Source organism: Argentina silus (assembly GCF_951799395.1).
Source record: "Argentina silus genome assembly, chromosome: 4".
Lineage (NCBI taxonomy): Eukaryota > Metazoa > Chordata > Actinopteri > Argentiniformes > Argentinidae > Argentina > Argentina silus.
This window is the reverse complement of record NC_139658.1, coordinates 14,630,921-14,648,858: the sequence shown is the minus strand read 5'-3', so window position 1 is coordinate 14,648,858 and position 17,938 is coordinate 14,630,921. Positions and strand designations below refer to the sequence as shown.

At 40.7% G+C, this 17,938-nt stretch overlaps 1 protein-coding gene across 1 annotated transcript in view; it reads left to right on the top strand.

Moving 5' to 3' along the window:
- The window catches only part of slc2a9l2 (solute carrier family 2 member 9, like 2), a gene marked incomplete at both ends in the record, with an annotated part of 128,005 nt that overhangs the window by 18,173 nt on the left and 91,894 nt on the right, over nt 1–17,938 (top strand). Inside the window, 2 exons of the mRNA XM_083668480.1 lie at nt 3,838–3,962; nt 6,113–6,258. Of these exons, the coding sequence (XP_083524606.1) occupies nt 3,838–3,962; nt 6,113–6,258 (271 nt within the window). The remainder of the gene's footprint in view (nt 1–3,837; nt 3,963–6,112; nt 6,259–17,938) is intronic.

The following is a 17,938-nucleotide window of genomic DNA, read 5'->3' as shown; positions in this document are numbered from 1 at the left end:
CGAGGGAAGGATTAACTACATTTAGGGAACTATTTATTAAATTAAGGGAACAGATTAGTGCTGTTTTTTTCCACCATGAGCGCTAAGGGGCTCCGTACTTTTTATATTTTGGGGAATACATTTGTGTTGAAAGGACTTGGGTGTCTCCGTTTGGCCACAAGCAGACACAGAGATGCTCAATAACTAAGCAAGTGTGAGATTACACCTTTGTGGGATTCTCCAGCTGTAATTCCAGCCTTTTCAGAGGAAAAGAAAGCTAAGGCGAGGAAAGAAAAGCTAAACCAAATGAGATTTTCTAGGCCTCATACCGAAAGCATGGATAAAAGCCGGGTAGAAATCATTTTCTGTAATACAAGTCGTGACTGACATAATGAAGAGTTTTATGATGTGACTGCATCTGGGGGTGTTGATTTGTTTGGTGGGATAGAGACACTTGTTTGCTGGTTCTGTTCAATTGACTTCAGTCTTAAGGCAATAAAGCTTAAACAACTAAAAAGAAATTCCACTTGTAACAGCATTTTAAGACAAATTCAGAAGTGCCTCTGAATTTTATCTCTTTTTGAAATTGCATTCCAATCACCAACATTTTTTTTTTACCTTGGTCTTGTTTAACCTGAGAACACAATACTGCTACTATATGATAGTGAGTGAACAATTGTTACAGAGACACGGAAAAACCTAAAACTGACCACCAGGTTGGAAACACTGGCGCGTATCTTTGATTGTCATGGTGTGATGCCAGGTGTTACAAAGCTTTTATGGTGCTGTTACAGTGTTGTTCTTTTCTATGTTAAGTGTTATCATCCATCGAGTCAATGGTGCAGTGACAGTATTTAAAAGTTTAGTTGTAGCATCCTTGAATTATTGAGTCATAGTCAGAGTTAATTTTGTTCTGGCAGAAAAAAAGGCTCTTATTAAGCTTTGCTGTTTTCAGAATCTGGGATTTACAACTCAGACGTTCGAGTTCTGCTGTATTGGTGATCTACATCTTTCCCTGGCACGTAATTTAATTTACCAATTAACGTTACTGATTAGCTGTAGACTGTGGATAGTGCACACATTTTTCTCATCTAGAACTCAGTCTCTGGCAAAAAGGCATGGGCAAAAACCAGCAGTAGCTCTCGAGAACCTGAGCTGTGCACCTCTGTTTTAGATTCACATTTCTATTAGTTTGTCCCAATAAAATAGAAAATGTTCGACCAAAGTTGTAGCTTTCTTTAGAGGGTGGTTGCATGTAATGGATAGTATGCCAATGTTGGTGATTATTTATTTAGCTAAATAAATCATTTTTCCAATCCGAGTCATTTGACCAATCCGAGTAAAACAGAATGATAAATAGAAATACTGCAACGTATTTACGTTACATACTGCAACGTAGTTAGTAGGAGTTTTCAGTATTATAGATTAGAAAGTTTAGCAGTATGTGAAATTTACAGAAATTCAGTATGGATAAAATGCCAGGATGTCATACTCGATGTGTTACGGTTCCCCCTTCTAACCAACCCTCTGGCACCACCTCGAGGCCGCGGCGGTCATCACTGGAGCGTCTTCCTCCCAGTCGACAGCGCACCTGGACCCGATCCCCAATCAGCACACCTGTGACCCATCTCCAATCAGCACCCTATAAGAACCCTGCCCGATCTTCACTCCAGTGCCAGATCGTACTGTGACTTACGAACCCTCGTTTTCCTCGGACCCCCTCGTCAACCCGTTCCACGGACCTACCCCTCTCTACTACTGGATTCCCCCGTTAACGAACTCTGGACCGTCCCCAATGACTACCCCTACGGATTACCCACGGCTCTCTCCCCCTCCCCCGAACACTGGACCTCCCGCTATCGACCCCCGGACCTGACCCCGACGACCCCTTGGATTATCCTTCTCTCCCCAACCCCTCTCCTTATTATTATTATTATTATTATTATTATTATTATTATTATTTACTATTAAATACACCTTTGGGCTAAACCCTACCCTCTCTGTGTGCCGCCATTTGTTTCCGCAGACGTTCCGTTGTAACAAGATGTGCCTTTCTATGTAGTATGAATTCACTGCACACTATTCAGGAAGTCCTTTCTGATTTTGATACCACAATTCAATGGAACAGGTAAGGGAGGCGAGCAGTAGTGAAATTTAACCAATTACCATGAACAACATGGTTGAGTTACAGATGATGAATTCTCAGTATGAATGAGAGATCTCTAGTATGTTGAGAGATCTCTAGTATGTTGAAATCAGTATTCAAGCATTCAAACACGGCCCAAGTCTTTCTGATGGATAATGCCGCCTCATGGGGTTAAAAGAAGACAGACCAGTGACAGAACTCTAAATGTGCTGTCTCTGTCCTCTGTCCTGCAAGAATCCATTAGAACCCTTAATGGATTCCAAGGCCTTTTTTCTGTCTCAATGCTCATTGAAACGTGACTTCACCCAGTTTTGAGAATTATTATCAACACAGTGCAGAATACATTTCCATGCATTTCTAGGCTCTGAATAAGTATGACTGTTATTTAATTCATTTTTTAATTAATTAGTCTCCAGTTTCCCCTTTTCTTATTCCCAAAAGAATTGCATGAATAAATCAAATTTTCATTCCTTATCCTCTCCACGGCTTTGAGTGAACATGACGTTCTTATCATCCTTCCTCAGCAAATGAGTGTTAACACTTCCTTTCTAAGTTTGTCATACACATGGTTGTGTACATTTTGTGAACTACTTGGCATTTTATCTCCAAATCCAGAGATGTGCTTTTTTATGTGACAGGTGAAGCTGCTGAAGATGTGTGACTACTGTAAGAAGTGATCACAAGCTGGGTTTTTTCTTTGCATTCTTTGTTTTTGAGAGAAAAGCTGCATTGAGCACTTGTGTATTCAGGAGGGATCTTTTGAAGGCAGGGATGGAAGGACATCAGAGATACAGTTTCCCCCTAAATGTTCTTCCGGCCTTGGGAATGACTTTAAAGAAAAAAAGAGAAATCAGCACTTTTTGAAAATAATTATAAAAACTGCTATAAAAAGAAAACATTAAAACTAACAAAAAAATAATTATTTTCAAACGCTTTCTCATTTTTCACTGATGTTGTTTGTGATTGGACTGGATGGAGTTGGTCAAGTTTGAAAAATCATCACCACTAGTTCGGGCAAATGTATTAAAAACAGGCAAGGAAACCAATGACCAATGTAATGAGCTCTGTTCTATTCTCTATGCAGGGTGGGTTGTCATGTAATTTAGCTATCCGCTGGCAGCACTGGATTCTGCATCTCATTGCTATCGTCACAATCGACACAGGCATATTATGCAAACAGCTGTGTGCTCATCTGTCATCTGTGTACATGAACATTAGGACAGACGTAATTGTGGTGTCAACCATGTTTGACGTGACGCGTACACTTCTGGAATTCCTTGACATTTCCATAGAAAATAATGAATAATCTCACCTATTATGGTAAATTGACATTTTGATACAACAGATACTGCATGGGTGAAGCTATTTGTTTAGCCCTTAATTTAATAAATCACATTAGTGTAGTCCTATCATCATGATAAAGTCGATTTATTAAACAGTTTTCAATGAATTTCCCAGACATTAAACTGTACACAAGGTGAATGTTAATGTAGTAACACATGCACAAGCTGTCTTTCTGACTGAAGGAAGGGCCTATTTAGTTTATAATAAAATACAACTATTTATTAGAGCACTAAGAAGAAGTACTCTTACAATATATTTTAATGCTGTGTACAGTATATTCATACCTGTAGCTATTCTTGACATTTTCCACTCTCTCTCTCTCTCTCTCTCTCTCTCTCTCTCTCCCCCCCCCCCCCCCCTCTCTGTAGGAAGGGCACCTTGCTCTTGAATAACAGCTTTGCAGTGATAGCTGCTCTGCTGATGGCCCTGGGGGAGAAGGCGGGCTCTTTTGAGATGCTCATCATCGGGCGCTTCATCATCGGGGTGGACTCTGGTGAGTGCTCTTTCCACAAGGCTGGAGAAATCTGGCCCATTATCCAGCTAAAAATAGTAGCCAGGAGATGCTGAAGACTTTCAGTGACTCATACCAACGTGCATGGTATAAGACAAGTAACTGAATCAGTGCCAATAATAACAGAGACAGGATTGGCATGGATTCCTTAAGAGTGCTCTTGGGAGTAGCAATATACAAAGGAGCCACAGCAACATACCGAGTATAGACCATATACCTACCAATCTAACAGAGCCCTGCTTCCTTAACATGGCTGTTTTTACGCCCCCACAGACTGTAACTCAATGGAATTAAAGGGGTACTTCACCACTTTTCAACCCCATGTCCATTATTCCCAGCACCGTACAAGTGTTTGTGAACAATGTGAAAAGGGCAAAAAACGGCTATGCTCAGGTTAGGATGTGGCCCGATCAGAGCTAATGCTGCTACTGTAGTAGAGCATACATTATGATAATGAACCTGACGACAACTCATAGCTATTCTTTCTAGTAACAAAATACCAATTTTAAGCGTTGTATGTATAGTATATGCCTGTGAGGCATATACAGTGCCCTGCGTAAGTAAAGGGACAGTGAAGCATTTTCTTCTTTTTGCTCAACACTGCAAAAGCTTGGATTTGAATAGAAACAATTACTATGAGGTCAAAGTAGAGAGCTTTTATTTGAGGTTCTTTGTGTACATATTGGTTTTACCTTTTAGAAATAACATAGTTCCCCTATTTCAGGGCACCAAAAGACACAATTGGCTTGACAGGTGTTTCTGGTAAGTCAGGTGTGCTCCTTCACGTCATTTTTGCAGGCATATGAGAGCTGTCAATGTCTAGTATTCATTCTAGGTTTTGCGTTTGCCTTTGGCGTCTGCTATGAGTGTCTGTCAAGATGAGAACCAAAGAGGTGTCAAGGAAAGTCAAGGATGGTCAGGTTACAGTTAGCTAAAAAGTAACTAAAAGGTCTTGTGACAGATAAGATGAATATTATCATGTATCAGAGTGATTGCTAGTGGAAAGTTTGGAGAAAACCTTTTGCCCAAGTTTTACAGCATACCACCTCATCTGTGAAACTTGGTGGAGGGGTGTTATGGTTTGGGCATGTATAGCTGCCTCTAGAACTGGCTTACTGTCCACAGAATGTATTCTGAAGTGTATAGAACCATCTTGTCTGCTCTAGTACAAGCAAATGCCTCAAAATGCTTTGGATGGCACTTCATCATACAGTAAGACAATGACCCAAAACATACTGCCATAGCAACGAGGGAGCCAAAAAGTGGAAAGTTCTTGACTGGCCAAGTACATTTTTAGATTTTAATCCAATTAAACATTTCATTTCTTGATGATAAGGCAAAAAGACCTCAAAACAACTGAAGGATGGCTGCAGTATATTCCTGGTAGAGCATCACCAGAGAAGATACCCAGCCTTTGGTGGGGTCACTGGGTCAGACTCCAGGTTATTGAAACCATGCAAAGGATTGTCAACCAAATACTAAACATGAGTGCTTAATTTGGACATTATATGAATCTGTCCCATTACCTTTGGTGCCCTGAAATAGGAGGACTATGTATAAAAGGAGAATCTATACTTTAACCTCATAGTAATTCTAGCAAATCCAAACTTTTGGAGCTTAGAGCCAAAATAAGAAAAAATGCTGTCCCATTACTTATGCAGGACACTGTATGTAGCCATTGCATCTTGAAGAATGTAACTTGGAAATGCCCCATAGTTCATTGTTTTACTCCATCAGAACCCAAATATAATATAAGCTTGTTAGCTGTAAATAATGTAATTGTAAACAAACACTATAGTTTCAGAACATGGTTAAAACTATAAACTGGATTTTCAATCTACAACGACTAATCACTTTCTTCTGAAAGCCATCAGGCCCAAGATTTGATAACTCAACCTTTCCCCATTGACCTCAATCCATGATTTAAGCTATTCGGCCAAATGTGTGTATGACGTGCTTGATAAGCTGTCCCCTATCCTGAAGTGTTGACCGTCTCCCATTCAAAACAAATCCAGTGTTTTCTTTGCCAAAATCCTGTCTCTATGTAACTCACATTGAATTTCACATGCTCCATTTTGTGCCAATGATATGTTCATTCTCCTTTTCTTTTATATTTATTTTTCTTCTGACAGGTATTGCTCTTAGCACCCTACCTATGTACCTGGGCGAGATTTCACCTAGACACGTAAGAGGCTCCATCGGCCAATTCAATTCCATCTTTATCTGCCTCGGGGTCTTCACCGGACAAGTGCTGGGGCTCCCTGAACTACTGGGCCAGGTTAGTACTGTTAATGATGGGTATTACTGAAGCTTTTTTGGGAGGGTTGAATTCAATACAGAAGGTCTTAAACCTCTATTTGTATATGAAGGTGAGGTTGGTGATGATGATGATGATGATGATGATGAATGATAATGATTATGATGATAGTGATTTGGTCAATCACTCCAACTTTTGAACTCTGGAACTTCCTCAGGAGTTGGGATATTTTTTTTGTCGGGGGGGGGGGGGGGGGGGGGGTATTGGGCAGGGGAACTGGAACATAAATATTCTTCTAATGTAGTTTGTTTTATGAATAGGAATAAACACTTGGTCATCTGATGTGAGAGGATGGAGTTCCCCCCCCCCCCAAAAAAAAGCTCTCAGGTTCAATTCACAATCAAGCCTTATTTACTCAAGCGGAAATATGATCGGCTCCCTCCCCTCCCATTGCCCCCCCCCCCTCTGTAATCCCCCTATTCATCTGTAAAATGTTGTTGGATTATTAGTTTGACTTCACAACAGACGCCTCCCCAGGGGGGTTGCGTGTGATTTACAACCCAAAACAGCATTCTTATGGTCATGGCCTATGACAGTGTACTATAGCACTCCACTGCAGCACATTCTTTGGGCTTCTGCCAGCCAACTGGTTATCTTTTCCTTGGTGGATCATCTATTAATGGCTGTCCCACGTTTACAGCCTCAAATCTCCTTTTCCGCCTTTTACTAATTGTGAGTGTACAAATGTGTGAACCTCGTAATCCAGCTGAAATTATATGGCTCATGGCCTGAATGAAGCCAAGGCTTAACATTGGTATTGTATTGGGAGCATGTACCATCGTCCGTTACTAATCCACCGGTCACTGGGGAGAACATGTTGATTGTGGGGTTGGCTTTGTGTATGAAAGGACCGGCCGAGGAGCCAGATTCAGGATGAAATGCTGGTCAGTCAGGACAAATACTCTGCCCTGTCTATGGCTTCAAATACAACTAGATATCCCTGAGCAAAAGCATGTGTTTTAATTAAAGCTAGTGAACTGCACTACATTTAAAGGGATGGTTCACCCAAATGACAAAATCACATATTTGGTTCCTTACTCTGAAAGGAGTGGATAAGAACAGACTTCAATCCACACTTTGGTTCTGTTTATCTGGGCACTGGAACTAACAGCCAATTGTTAGCATTTTAACCAAAACTCAATGCAAGTCAATGGACCCTATGTTAGCATGTTTGAAATATCATGCTCAAATCATCTCAAAGTCATTTAAATTAAGTAATTGATTCTCTTCAGAGAATTTAAGATGATTTCGGCATGAAATTTCAAACATGCTAACTTGACTTGCATTGGGTTTTGGTTAAACATGGTAACCATTAGCTGTTAGTTACAGTGCCCAGATAAACAGACCCAAAGTGTTGATTGAAGTTTGTCCTTGTCCATAAATTAATTTCAGGGTAAGGAACAAAATATGTGATTTTGTAATTTGGGTGAACTATCCCTTTAAGGCTATCTGATGTGCACTTATCAGAAGTCAGTGTAACCTGAGTTGGTAGGTAAAGGCTCTAGGGCTCGGCCCAAGTGGTTGGGCTCCTGACTCTGTCCTTCCAATTAGGTTGCAATAAGATCATACAAATACTACCATCCTGCAACATGAAAAAGGGGTGAGCTGACATCAAGGTGAGAATCCCTTATATGTCCCTGAAACGTCATTATGGAGAGCAGGTGTTGGAATGAGCGATGATAAACTGGTACGCGTTACTTCAAAGGGAAAATGTCATATTAGTTAGACAATGATAGGCCTTTAAGCACGGTACAATACCAGACCTGGGTTGAAACATATTTGAAATACATTCAAATAGTTTGAGCATTTGCTTGAGTGCCAGATGAGCAGGTTTTGTAATTGTGTGAATATTCCATTGGTTCCATTGTGTGCCAGGCAAACTGCTTTCACATAATATTTGAACCCAGTTCTGTAAAGCAAATATGGAATATCAAAAAAACTTTGATGATCAATAGAGCAATACATTTAATCACAGAGAAATAACATCTCTCTCTCTGTGATCAAATTATTGCTATATTTATCCTGAATGGCTTTTGTTTGTAATCCAACTCTTTGAGACTTAGGTTGATGCCAAGCAACGGCGTGTGTGGCAGAGGAGGAGGAGGCTGGAAATATTCCTTTCCTTCAAATACCTGTCTATATGTTTGATCTACAGTACTACTCAAGACATGCATCTTTCAACAGTGTAGGGAGGAGGACAGGTAGAGAATTACTGAAGCAGTAAACTAAGGCTCAGTTGTCCACAAGGCAAGGGCACTCCAAATGAGTTTCATTAATTCCATACATGAGCTGGGCCTACTATTCATATTGAATTGTAATTTACTAGACAATTTGTTTCCATTTTCCACCATCAGACTCTCTACAAAATGCAAATATAGTTATTTAAACCTTAAACCTTTGAACTTCAATTCCCCGTTCCTTCTCTTCTCTTCATTGTTGTCAGATTCGTATTAGTATTTGACCTCATTGTATGAACAAGGTCCTTTTCGTGTCATTCTGTCTGCAATGCCATTTATATGTCAAAGTCATAGCAGTGAAGCAGCTGGCAAGCCAGATACTCATTTTTAATTCATACGGTCTGTTTCATCAATCATTCCACCGTCCAGACACAAAAATCACAAAATTCTCCCACCCTATGCAAAAGGGGGCTGTCTATTTTACATGGGAGTATTAACAAGGTATTTACATAGAAAGTACTTCTTTATTTTTTTCAGTATATTAATACACAACCATTTTGGTTTGAAATAAGCAATTTTGGTAAAAGAAAATAGATCTTTACAATCAAAGTCAAAATCCTTATAATCTGAGATATGTCCTTTTGATGACGTGCTTACTTCCTGACGTCATCGAGGTGCCCTGTCAAATATCTAATCAGCCAATCACATGGCAGCAACTCAATGCATTTAGGCATTTAGTTCAAACCGAGCATCAGAATGGGGAAGATAGGTGATTTAAGTGACTTTGAACGTGGCATGGTTGTTGGTGCCAGATGGGCTGGTCTGAGTATTTCAGAAACTGCTGATCTACTGGGATTTTCACACACAACCATCTCTAGAGTTTACAGAGAATGGTCCAAAAAAGAGAAAATATCCAGTGAGCGGCAGTTCTCTGGGCGAAAATGCCTTGTTGATGCCAGAGGTCAGAGGAGAATGGCCAGACTGGTTCGAGATGATAGAAAGGCAACAGTAACTCAAATAACCACTCGTTACAACCAAGGTATGCAGAAGACCATCTCTGAATGCACAACACGTCAAACCTTGAAGCAGATGGGCTACAAAAGGGGGTCCAACCCAGTACTAGCAAGGTGTACCTAATAAAGTGGCTGGTGAGTGTATGTGTGATAAAGAGATCCAGACAAGATTTTCATTCAGCTTTTGAGCCACAAAAATATAATTTTACATGAAAGCCTATGCAAAGCATAATGTGTGATTACAGTCCTTAATGCCTGATGTTGTGTATATGCAACATTAGCATTTTGTCTGTTGATAACAGTGGTGGCTGGTGCCGTTCAAGATTAGGGAGGACATTTTTTTTTATGAGCATGGCGTTATTTCTATTACAGCATATTGGATGACTGTCATTCATATTCCATTCACCCAACTCGAATCACCCGCACACACAGTTCACATTCATAGCTGTATTTTTTAAATTATTATTTTAAGTTATTATTAACAATAGAGGAACGGTACAGAGGGATAGTGGGGGGTGAAGAGGTCTTTAAGAGGGACAGGGATGATGTAGCCTGAAGATATGGGTCTTCAGTCTACGGCGGAAGATAGGTAGTAACTCTGCAGTCCTGACAGCAGTGGGAAGCTTGTTCCACCACTGGGACGCCAAGACAGTGAAAAGCTGTGACTGAACAGCGTGACCGCTGCATCATAGAGGCGGCGGTGCCAGGCGGCCAGCCGAGGTGGAAGAAGGGGGAGTTTGGGGGCTGACCATTGCTTGCAAGTAGGGAGGAGCTGTTCCCTTTACTGCCCGGTAGGCGAGCACCAGGGTCTTGAATCTGATGCGAGCTGCTACCAGGAGCCAGTGAAGGGTGCGGAGGAGGGGGGTGACATGGAAGAATTTGGGGAGATTGAACACCAGATGGGCAGCAGCATTCTGGATGAGCTGCAGAGGTCTGATGGCGGAGGCGGTGAGCCCGGCCAAGAGTGCGTTGCAACAGAGAACAGTTTGTGTGGTGGTGCGCGGTGACATAGGCGCCTGCTACTGTAAATTCTAGCACATGACTGTATGACTTGGGATTGACATACTGACAAATATATGCAACACTTATCAGAGCTGTTTATAGGCCTTGTGTCATAAACCTGATATCTGATAATTTCATGCTTTTCACACACACTAACCACTACGTTATTCTCCTATCAAAAGTCACCAGAATTGTTTGTTTACCATGTGATGTGCAACACATCCCCCCCTTCACCCCCCTTGCAACATTTTAGGCAGCACCCCACTCACTGTAGCCACCTCACATAATTTCGTCGGATATCCAATACAGGCAAAATTTAAGATAACGTTAAACTACTGTATACAAAGTAGACCAACTTTTTTAGCCTACCAAGGCTATGACATACTGTACAAAATGCAGAGCGTTTGAAACAAGTCATACAGTAAGATACAGTACAGTACTCTCGCAATGTAAACATATCCATTATGCTCAACAATGCCTCCTAGAGGTTGTTTTGCCAAGGTGAATGACCTGAAATAAAACTCATGGGTGCCGTTGCGGAACTCCTGCAACAATTCTAAACTTCTGCCAACTGTAGATTCCTTTTGTGAATTGATTGTGTACAGACATTTTACCAGGTGTTTAAAGACATTGATACCTATATGCAACATCAGGCATTGCAAGGGGTAAGGTGCAGAATAACATCAATGATGAGGTGACACATACATACACACCCACCCACACCCACACCCACACCCACACACACACACACACACACACACACACACACACACACACACACACACACACACGAGGGATGAGTGCACTTGCTCATTAAATGTAACACTGTTTGCGTGTGTTTAATTGCTTGTTTAATTATTCAGTTATATTACACTTGCTGGGATGATATCATGCCAGCCGAGACCTGTGAGTATCCTTTGTTTTGCCAGGAGTGGAGATAACAGGGCAGACACACATTCTCTCCAACGGACAACAGCACGAGGAAAGGGGACTTGAGGAGTGTTTATGAATTATACTAAACAACCCTAGGGTTACACTTTATTTTGTATGCTATTCATAATGACTTTAAATTGCACAATAAATGGTAATTACTCAATAGTTACCTTGTTACTTACCTTTGTATGTGGCAGAAACAGGCACCGTAATACCATTTAGCGCCAGCTTATTGCCAATTATGCTAATTTCTAGGTACCCATGAGCACTACTTGCTACCATAAAATTTCTCAATTCTATAAAAGCAACTGATACCTCATATTGTTGTGGCATTGCTCCTCTACCACTCTGAATTACAGGAGCCTTGCTCCCACAATCTAAATCCCAAAGGGCAGCACAAGGTTAATGAGAAGGCAGGGTTATCAACGGGGGAAAAAACAGAACTATGTCCACTTGAGGCAATTGACAATTTGTTCTTTTAAGGGAGCAAGGGAGAAATAGATTGACAAACATTTCTTACAGCCAGGTGACTGTAGGATACAGCATATGCATCTCAAAAGGATATTTTTTTATCTCGCAGACATTAGTTGGGTTTATGAGTCTATATCTGTTTTTTTTGGTGGTGTGAGTTACTGGATAGAAACAACCCAGTAAGCAGGGAACCCAGTCAGCAGATTTGCCACATCAACATTCTGGCCTAGGCCTGGCCTTTGTGTGGCAAAGGACTGGCTTAGTTTTTGCAACCTGACCTGGCCCACTTCTGGAACAACATTCCAAGTGGTGATGTGGCCACATCCACATGCTGGCCAAGATGTGGCCTTTTCATGGTGATGATTGGGTTTAGGTACGGCCACTAGAGCCAGTCCGCTTATGGCCCAGAGAACAAGTTGTACCTGGGCCACATCAACATTCTGGCCTAGGCTTGGGCTATTTGTGGCAAAGGCCTGATTTAGTAATGGAAACCAGACCTGGCCCACTTCTGCACCATCATTTCAAGTGGTTACTGGGACACATCCACATGCCGGCCAAGATGTGGCCTTTTCATGGGTATGATTGGGCTTAGGTACGGCCACCAGAGCCGGTCCACTTCTGGCCCAGGCTTGGCCTATTTGTGTCTGTCTTAGTTATGGAAATAACTGGTCTGTCTTAGTTATGGCAATCAGATTTGGCTTAGTTATGACAACCAGATCTGGCCCTGTTCTACTCAAATTGGAATTTGGCAACTTTACTGCAACCAGATCAAGCCCACTAATGATTGTATTGTGGCCAAAATGTGGTTTATTTACGGCAACAAACCCATTCACAGATGTACTGTTGAGTGTGCTGAGATCCAGCTTTACGTATGGTAACTAGATCAGTGTTGCATTGTCAGAAAGTTCACAGTTGTATGGTAACTATACTGCCCTTACGATGGCAAAGTGCAGTAACTACGTAAACAGTGAAACTGAGAAAAATGTCTGAAAAACTGTTTTTTAACTGTAGAGCCAAATGTATTGTAGGTATATTAGTGGTAATGCACTGATTTAATGTCTTAATTTATGAAGCAATATATTTAAGTAATATATTTAAGAATAAGATATTTTATGCTAAGAACCATGACCACGGATCTGATCCATGACCCCAAAAATGCAGATACTGCACATGCCTTGGGATGACCTTAAACAATTATACAGGTCAAAGGCAAAGTGCAGTATCTACAATCTTATTGTGTTCTTCCAACTTTCTTGTTGTTTTTCAGTATGAGGAAAAGTGTTTTGAGTTCTTACAACATTCTAATTGTACTTAATAGTTGTATTTATTGATTTCAACATTAAATGTTGAAATTGATGAATAATGAAGTAACCCTCAAGCATTATTGTTATTGCAATCATTTCATCACAATTTTAGTTTTTGGATTATTAAGAAGACGTTGTAGTATGATGATAATGAGGACGATAATGATGATGATGATGAAGAAATAAAAATGATGAAAATAATATGATCACCATAATCTACATCATCATAATCGCAACCATGGTCACTGTCATCATCATCATCATCATCACCACTACCATCATCATTATCAGCTTCACTGTTGTTGCCATGGTCACTGTCGCCGTTATCATTTCCATTGTCGTTGTCATCCTCATCATTTTATACAATAAGGGGTCTATTCTCATTTTCTTCTATCTGTGGTTATATGTTTCACTTTTTAGAGGTCTTGGTCATTTAGCCTACCTTGATAGGGTCTGTTGCTATTAAAAGGCCTAAATGTGTATCATTTCAAATCTATCTCATTATTTCTTACCAATTAGAAAGAATGGCCTCACTGATGGAGGGAATCTGGTCCAAGAATAACAGAATACTTACAGTTGAAAGTTGTATTGTAATATTACTGTATGTAGCCTACTGGGATACAGGAGAGTTTATGACAGTACAATTACATTCTTACTCGCAGGCCCTCCTCTTTGCAATAACACACAAGAAGTAAATTGAAGTAATTTTTTACATGTTGGATTACTGTTTTACCAAAGTTACTTTTGATAACAAATGTTAAAATCTTTCCAAACACTTGAATGCTCCATGACACTTCTGACAGACAGCTGCAGGTTTACCTTTGCAATGTTCCCACCACTGATTTTGCAATGATTTTGCATGCAATGATCACAATAGCGTGAACTCTGGGCCCAGGAGAATCCCAAGGCAGACCACAGTAACTGCAGCCTGCAGCAGGAAACAAAACCAGAGTGCAGTAACTTCACTTACTGTGGTTTGCCTTGGTTTTTAGTTAATTTTCTAGTTACTGCAATTTTGACACCTATTTTCTTTAAAACAGAGTATGAATGAACCCAGATACTTTGTCACAAGATAAAACAGATATCCAAAAGCCTGATTACAGTCTTAACTCAATTTTGAGTTGAAGTGTGGGTTGCATCTATAAGCATTATAGTTCTGTTCCAACATTGATGCATTTGAAAGGACCATATTACAGAAAACAAGCAGTGGACATGTCTCAATAGGCCCAACAGGTGCAAGAGCAAAGCCTGTAATAGGATTGTTTATCTGGAGTGCTGATATATGACACATTCCATTCTATATAATTTTCCATTAAAATTCTAGAACTTAATTGGAATGAATCTGCAATTCTCAACGGAGTCGACATACCCTCAGATCTACTCTCTCTGAATTCACTTCTACTCTCCTTCTCTGTAACTGTAACCTAGATATCCACTGGAGACTACAAATAAGAAAAACTCCAGGCAAAAAATACACTTTATGTTTTTTTTCCTCTCAGGTCTCAGCTTGAGTGAACCCATTTAGCTTTGTAGCAGGGGTGTTTTGTTGATCTTAAATGATTAACGATCCAGGTCAGAGCTATAATTTCCAACCTGAAGTGTGTATTATCAGGGGCGCCCATCTGGAGCTGTGAGCAGGGCCCAGGAGGGAAGGCTTGGTCGGTGGCTCACTTGACTCGCTCTAGTTAAAGCCGGCTTCCTGACATCAATAGAAAAAGTGCTTGAAAATGAAAACAGACATATTTTTAGGGGTGTTGCATAATCCATATGTGTTCATGTAGATGAGTGATCAGAGTCTTCAAGGCATTTCCAGTCGATCACAAAACATTTCTGAATGCCTGCTACGTTTCTGCAATGTTGCAGAAACTCAATTTCTGCAACATGGACAAAACCTGAAGTGCATCACTCTCACATCCAAAGGCATGCTTTGTTGCAGTGTGTAACCATCTACACAGATTGCAGACCCAAAATACTCCCAATACAGTACTAACCCTAACCAGAATACATATAAACATCTTAGATTAGATTAGATTAGATTCAACTTTATTGTCATTGTGCAGAGTACAAGTACAGAGACAACGAAATGCAGTTAGCGTCTAACCAGAAGTGCAAAATAGCAGAAAGTGCAATGAACAGTATTTACAGGTAGTGCAATATATGAGCAGTAAGTAGTGCAGTATAATATAAGTAGTGCAGTGTAAGCAGTATATGAGTAGCATTAGCATTATAGCAGAGTAAATAAGTTACAGTATGAACAGTGTAGCAGCATATGAACTGTATAGGTAATGCAGTCTAGCAGTATATATATGTATTAACAGTAACATGAGGTAGATAGCAGAATAAATATAAATATGGAACGATCCCATGATTCCTTCAGAAACACACTGAACGCAGCGGCTGAATAGCTCAGTTTCAGTCCCTCATCACCCACAGTGCATTTATTAACCAGCCCAAAATACCAAGGAGTTCAGCTCTCTTTCGCTGTTTTCAGGACTGCAAGTAAAATCAAATCAAATCAAATCCTAATTTATTTATCATATGCACAAGATACAGCATTAAACAGTACAATGAAATGCTTTTCACAACCTAGCCTACTTCTGAACACCAGCTCCGAGGATGCACGCAGGGCACAAATATTTCATTGCCCAGGTGGATGTCTATGGTTTAGATGTGTCTGGGAGAGAGTAGAGTGTGTGTAGTGTGTGTTTGTGCAGATGCGCAAGTTAGTGTGTGTGTGTGTTTGTGTGTGTTTGTGTGTGTGCGTGTGTGTGTGTGTGTGTGTGTGTGTGTGTGTGTGTGTGTGTGTGTGTGTGTGTGTGTGTGTGTGTGTGTGTGTGCAGGTTAGCTTGGATGTTATAGGCATTCAGGTTTTAGAGGACACAGAGCATTAGGAGTTAGCATTTGAGCAGCCAGCAGAACCCTGGTGTGCATGTACATTTCATCTGGACTGCCGTGCATCAACAAGGAGAAGGAGACTGACATTCCCCATCCATCCTTAGATTGCGCTCAAAGAGCACAACCAAGCTTGAAAATTACAGCCCTGTTTCAGCTGGTATTTACCCAGTATTTAGAAACTATTTCTGGTATTTACCTCAATAAATTCTGCACCATTTGTAACTACAGTACATGGTACTAAATGGCACATAGTTTTGCTTGAATCAATACATCTAAAAGAAAAGAGCAATCATACTTAATATGCAATTATCAGGTAATAACTATTTTACCCAGTACTTTCTATGTAAATTACCTTTTTCTTTTTAATACCAGGCTCTAAAATGAAGGGTTACTCTGGTTATTTCTGAAGCCCATCCTAGGTAGATGGCCTACAAAATAAGCAGGATGCTCAATCTCTGGTAACATATTCTGTGGATGGTAGTCTCTGACACATTCACACCTACCTCCTGGAGAGTGTTCTTGATCTGTGGGACAGTTGTTGCTGTTTTTTTCTTAATCATGGTGAGCATTCTTCGGTCATCCACTTCCAAGCAAATGCCTCCAAATGTACAGTATTGGATGGCACTTCATCATATAGTAAGACAATGACCCCAAACCTACTGCCATAGCAACTTTTTTTTCAGGGCCAAAAAGTGGAAGGTTCTTGACTGGCCAAGTCAATGTTCAGATTTAAATCCACTTGAACATGCATTTCATTTCATGAGGTAAGATTTTAGGCAAGAAATACCTAAAAACAAACAACAACTGAAGATGGCTGCAGTACAGGCCTGGCAGAGCATCTCCATAGAATATATCCAGCATCTGATGGGGTCAATGGGTCGCAGACGTCAGCCAGTTATTACATACAAAGCATTGTCGACCAAATACTAAACATTAGTAGTTTATTTGGACAATACTTTTGGAGCCCTGAAATAGGGGGAGTATGTTTAAAAAATGTACTTTCTGTGCTTCCTGAAATCTTGAGCAGAACTCCCCCAATCATAGCATGACAGTATACTTACCATAAGGATATGGACTTAAAGGTGCGGATTCAAACAATAAGAAAGCGGTCTCTCCACCATTTTCTTTTTAAGCTAAGGAATGGGGTTGGAGAATTTTAACTACTCTCCATTTCATAGACAGAAGTATGGATGCAAGAACTGAGTGAAACATACATCAAAAACATCTTGTCATTATCATTCAACGTTCGATATATGCCCAATGGGATGGGAACTACAGGGGCTAGCTGCTATTATTTATCTAGCTAACTAACGTCAATGTTGTTCGAAAGACTAAACTCAGAATGAAACACATTTGTGTGACAATGTGTGGTTTGTAAGCGGAAGGTTGTGAGTTTGACACCCGCTTAAGGCAAGCTACTCTACCGCGCCGTTCGCTACAATAGTGTCAGAAGTGGGATGAGGCCATCGGAGAGGCATGTCCACATGAGGGACTTGGTATAGTGAAGCGTGAGGGCACGCTCTCCTGAATGGAGGGGATAGTGTAACGACCCTGTGTAAGGCCCGTTAGCAGCTACGCCAAGGGAGTTAACTCTCTTCGTGTTGTAGCTAGTGCGGCCGGTTTGTAAGCAGAAGCTTGCGAGTTCGATACCCGCTTAGGGCAAGCTACTCTACCCTGCCGTTTGTTATTGTTGCCATCATTCTCCTGCATCCGCTGTTTTTGCAATGTAATGGAAATAACTTTTACTTTGTAAGGCAGAGGAGCTTGCAAATTGGTATGTTGGTAAAAGGCCATAGGCCACACCCTGTCATGCCATCTGGCCACAAGGTGGCGCAAAACCATGCAA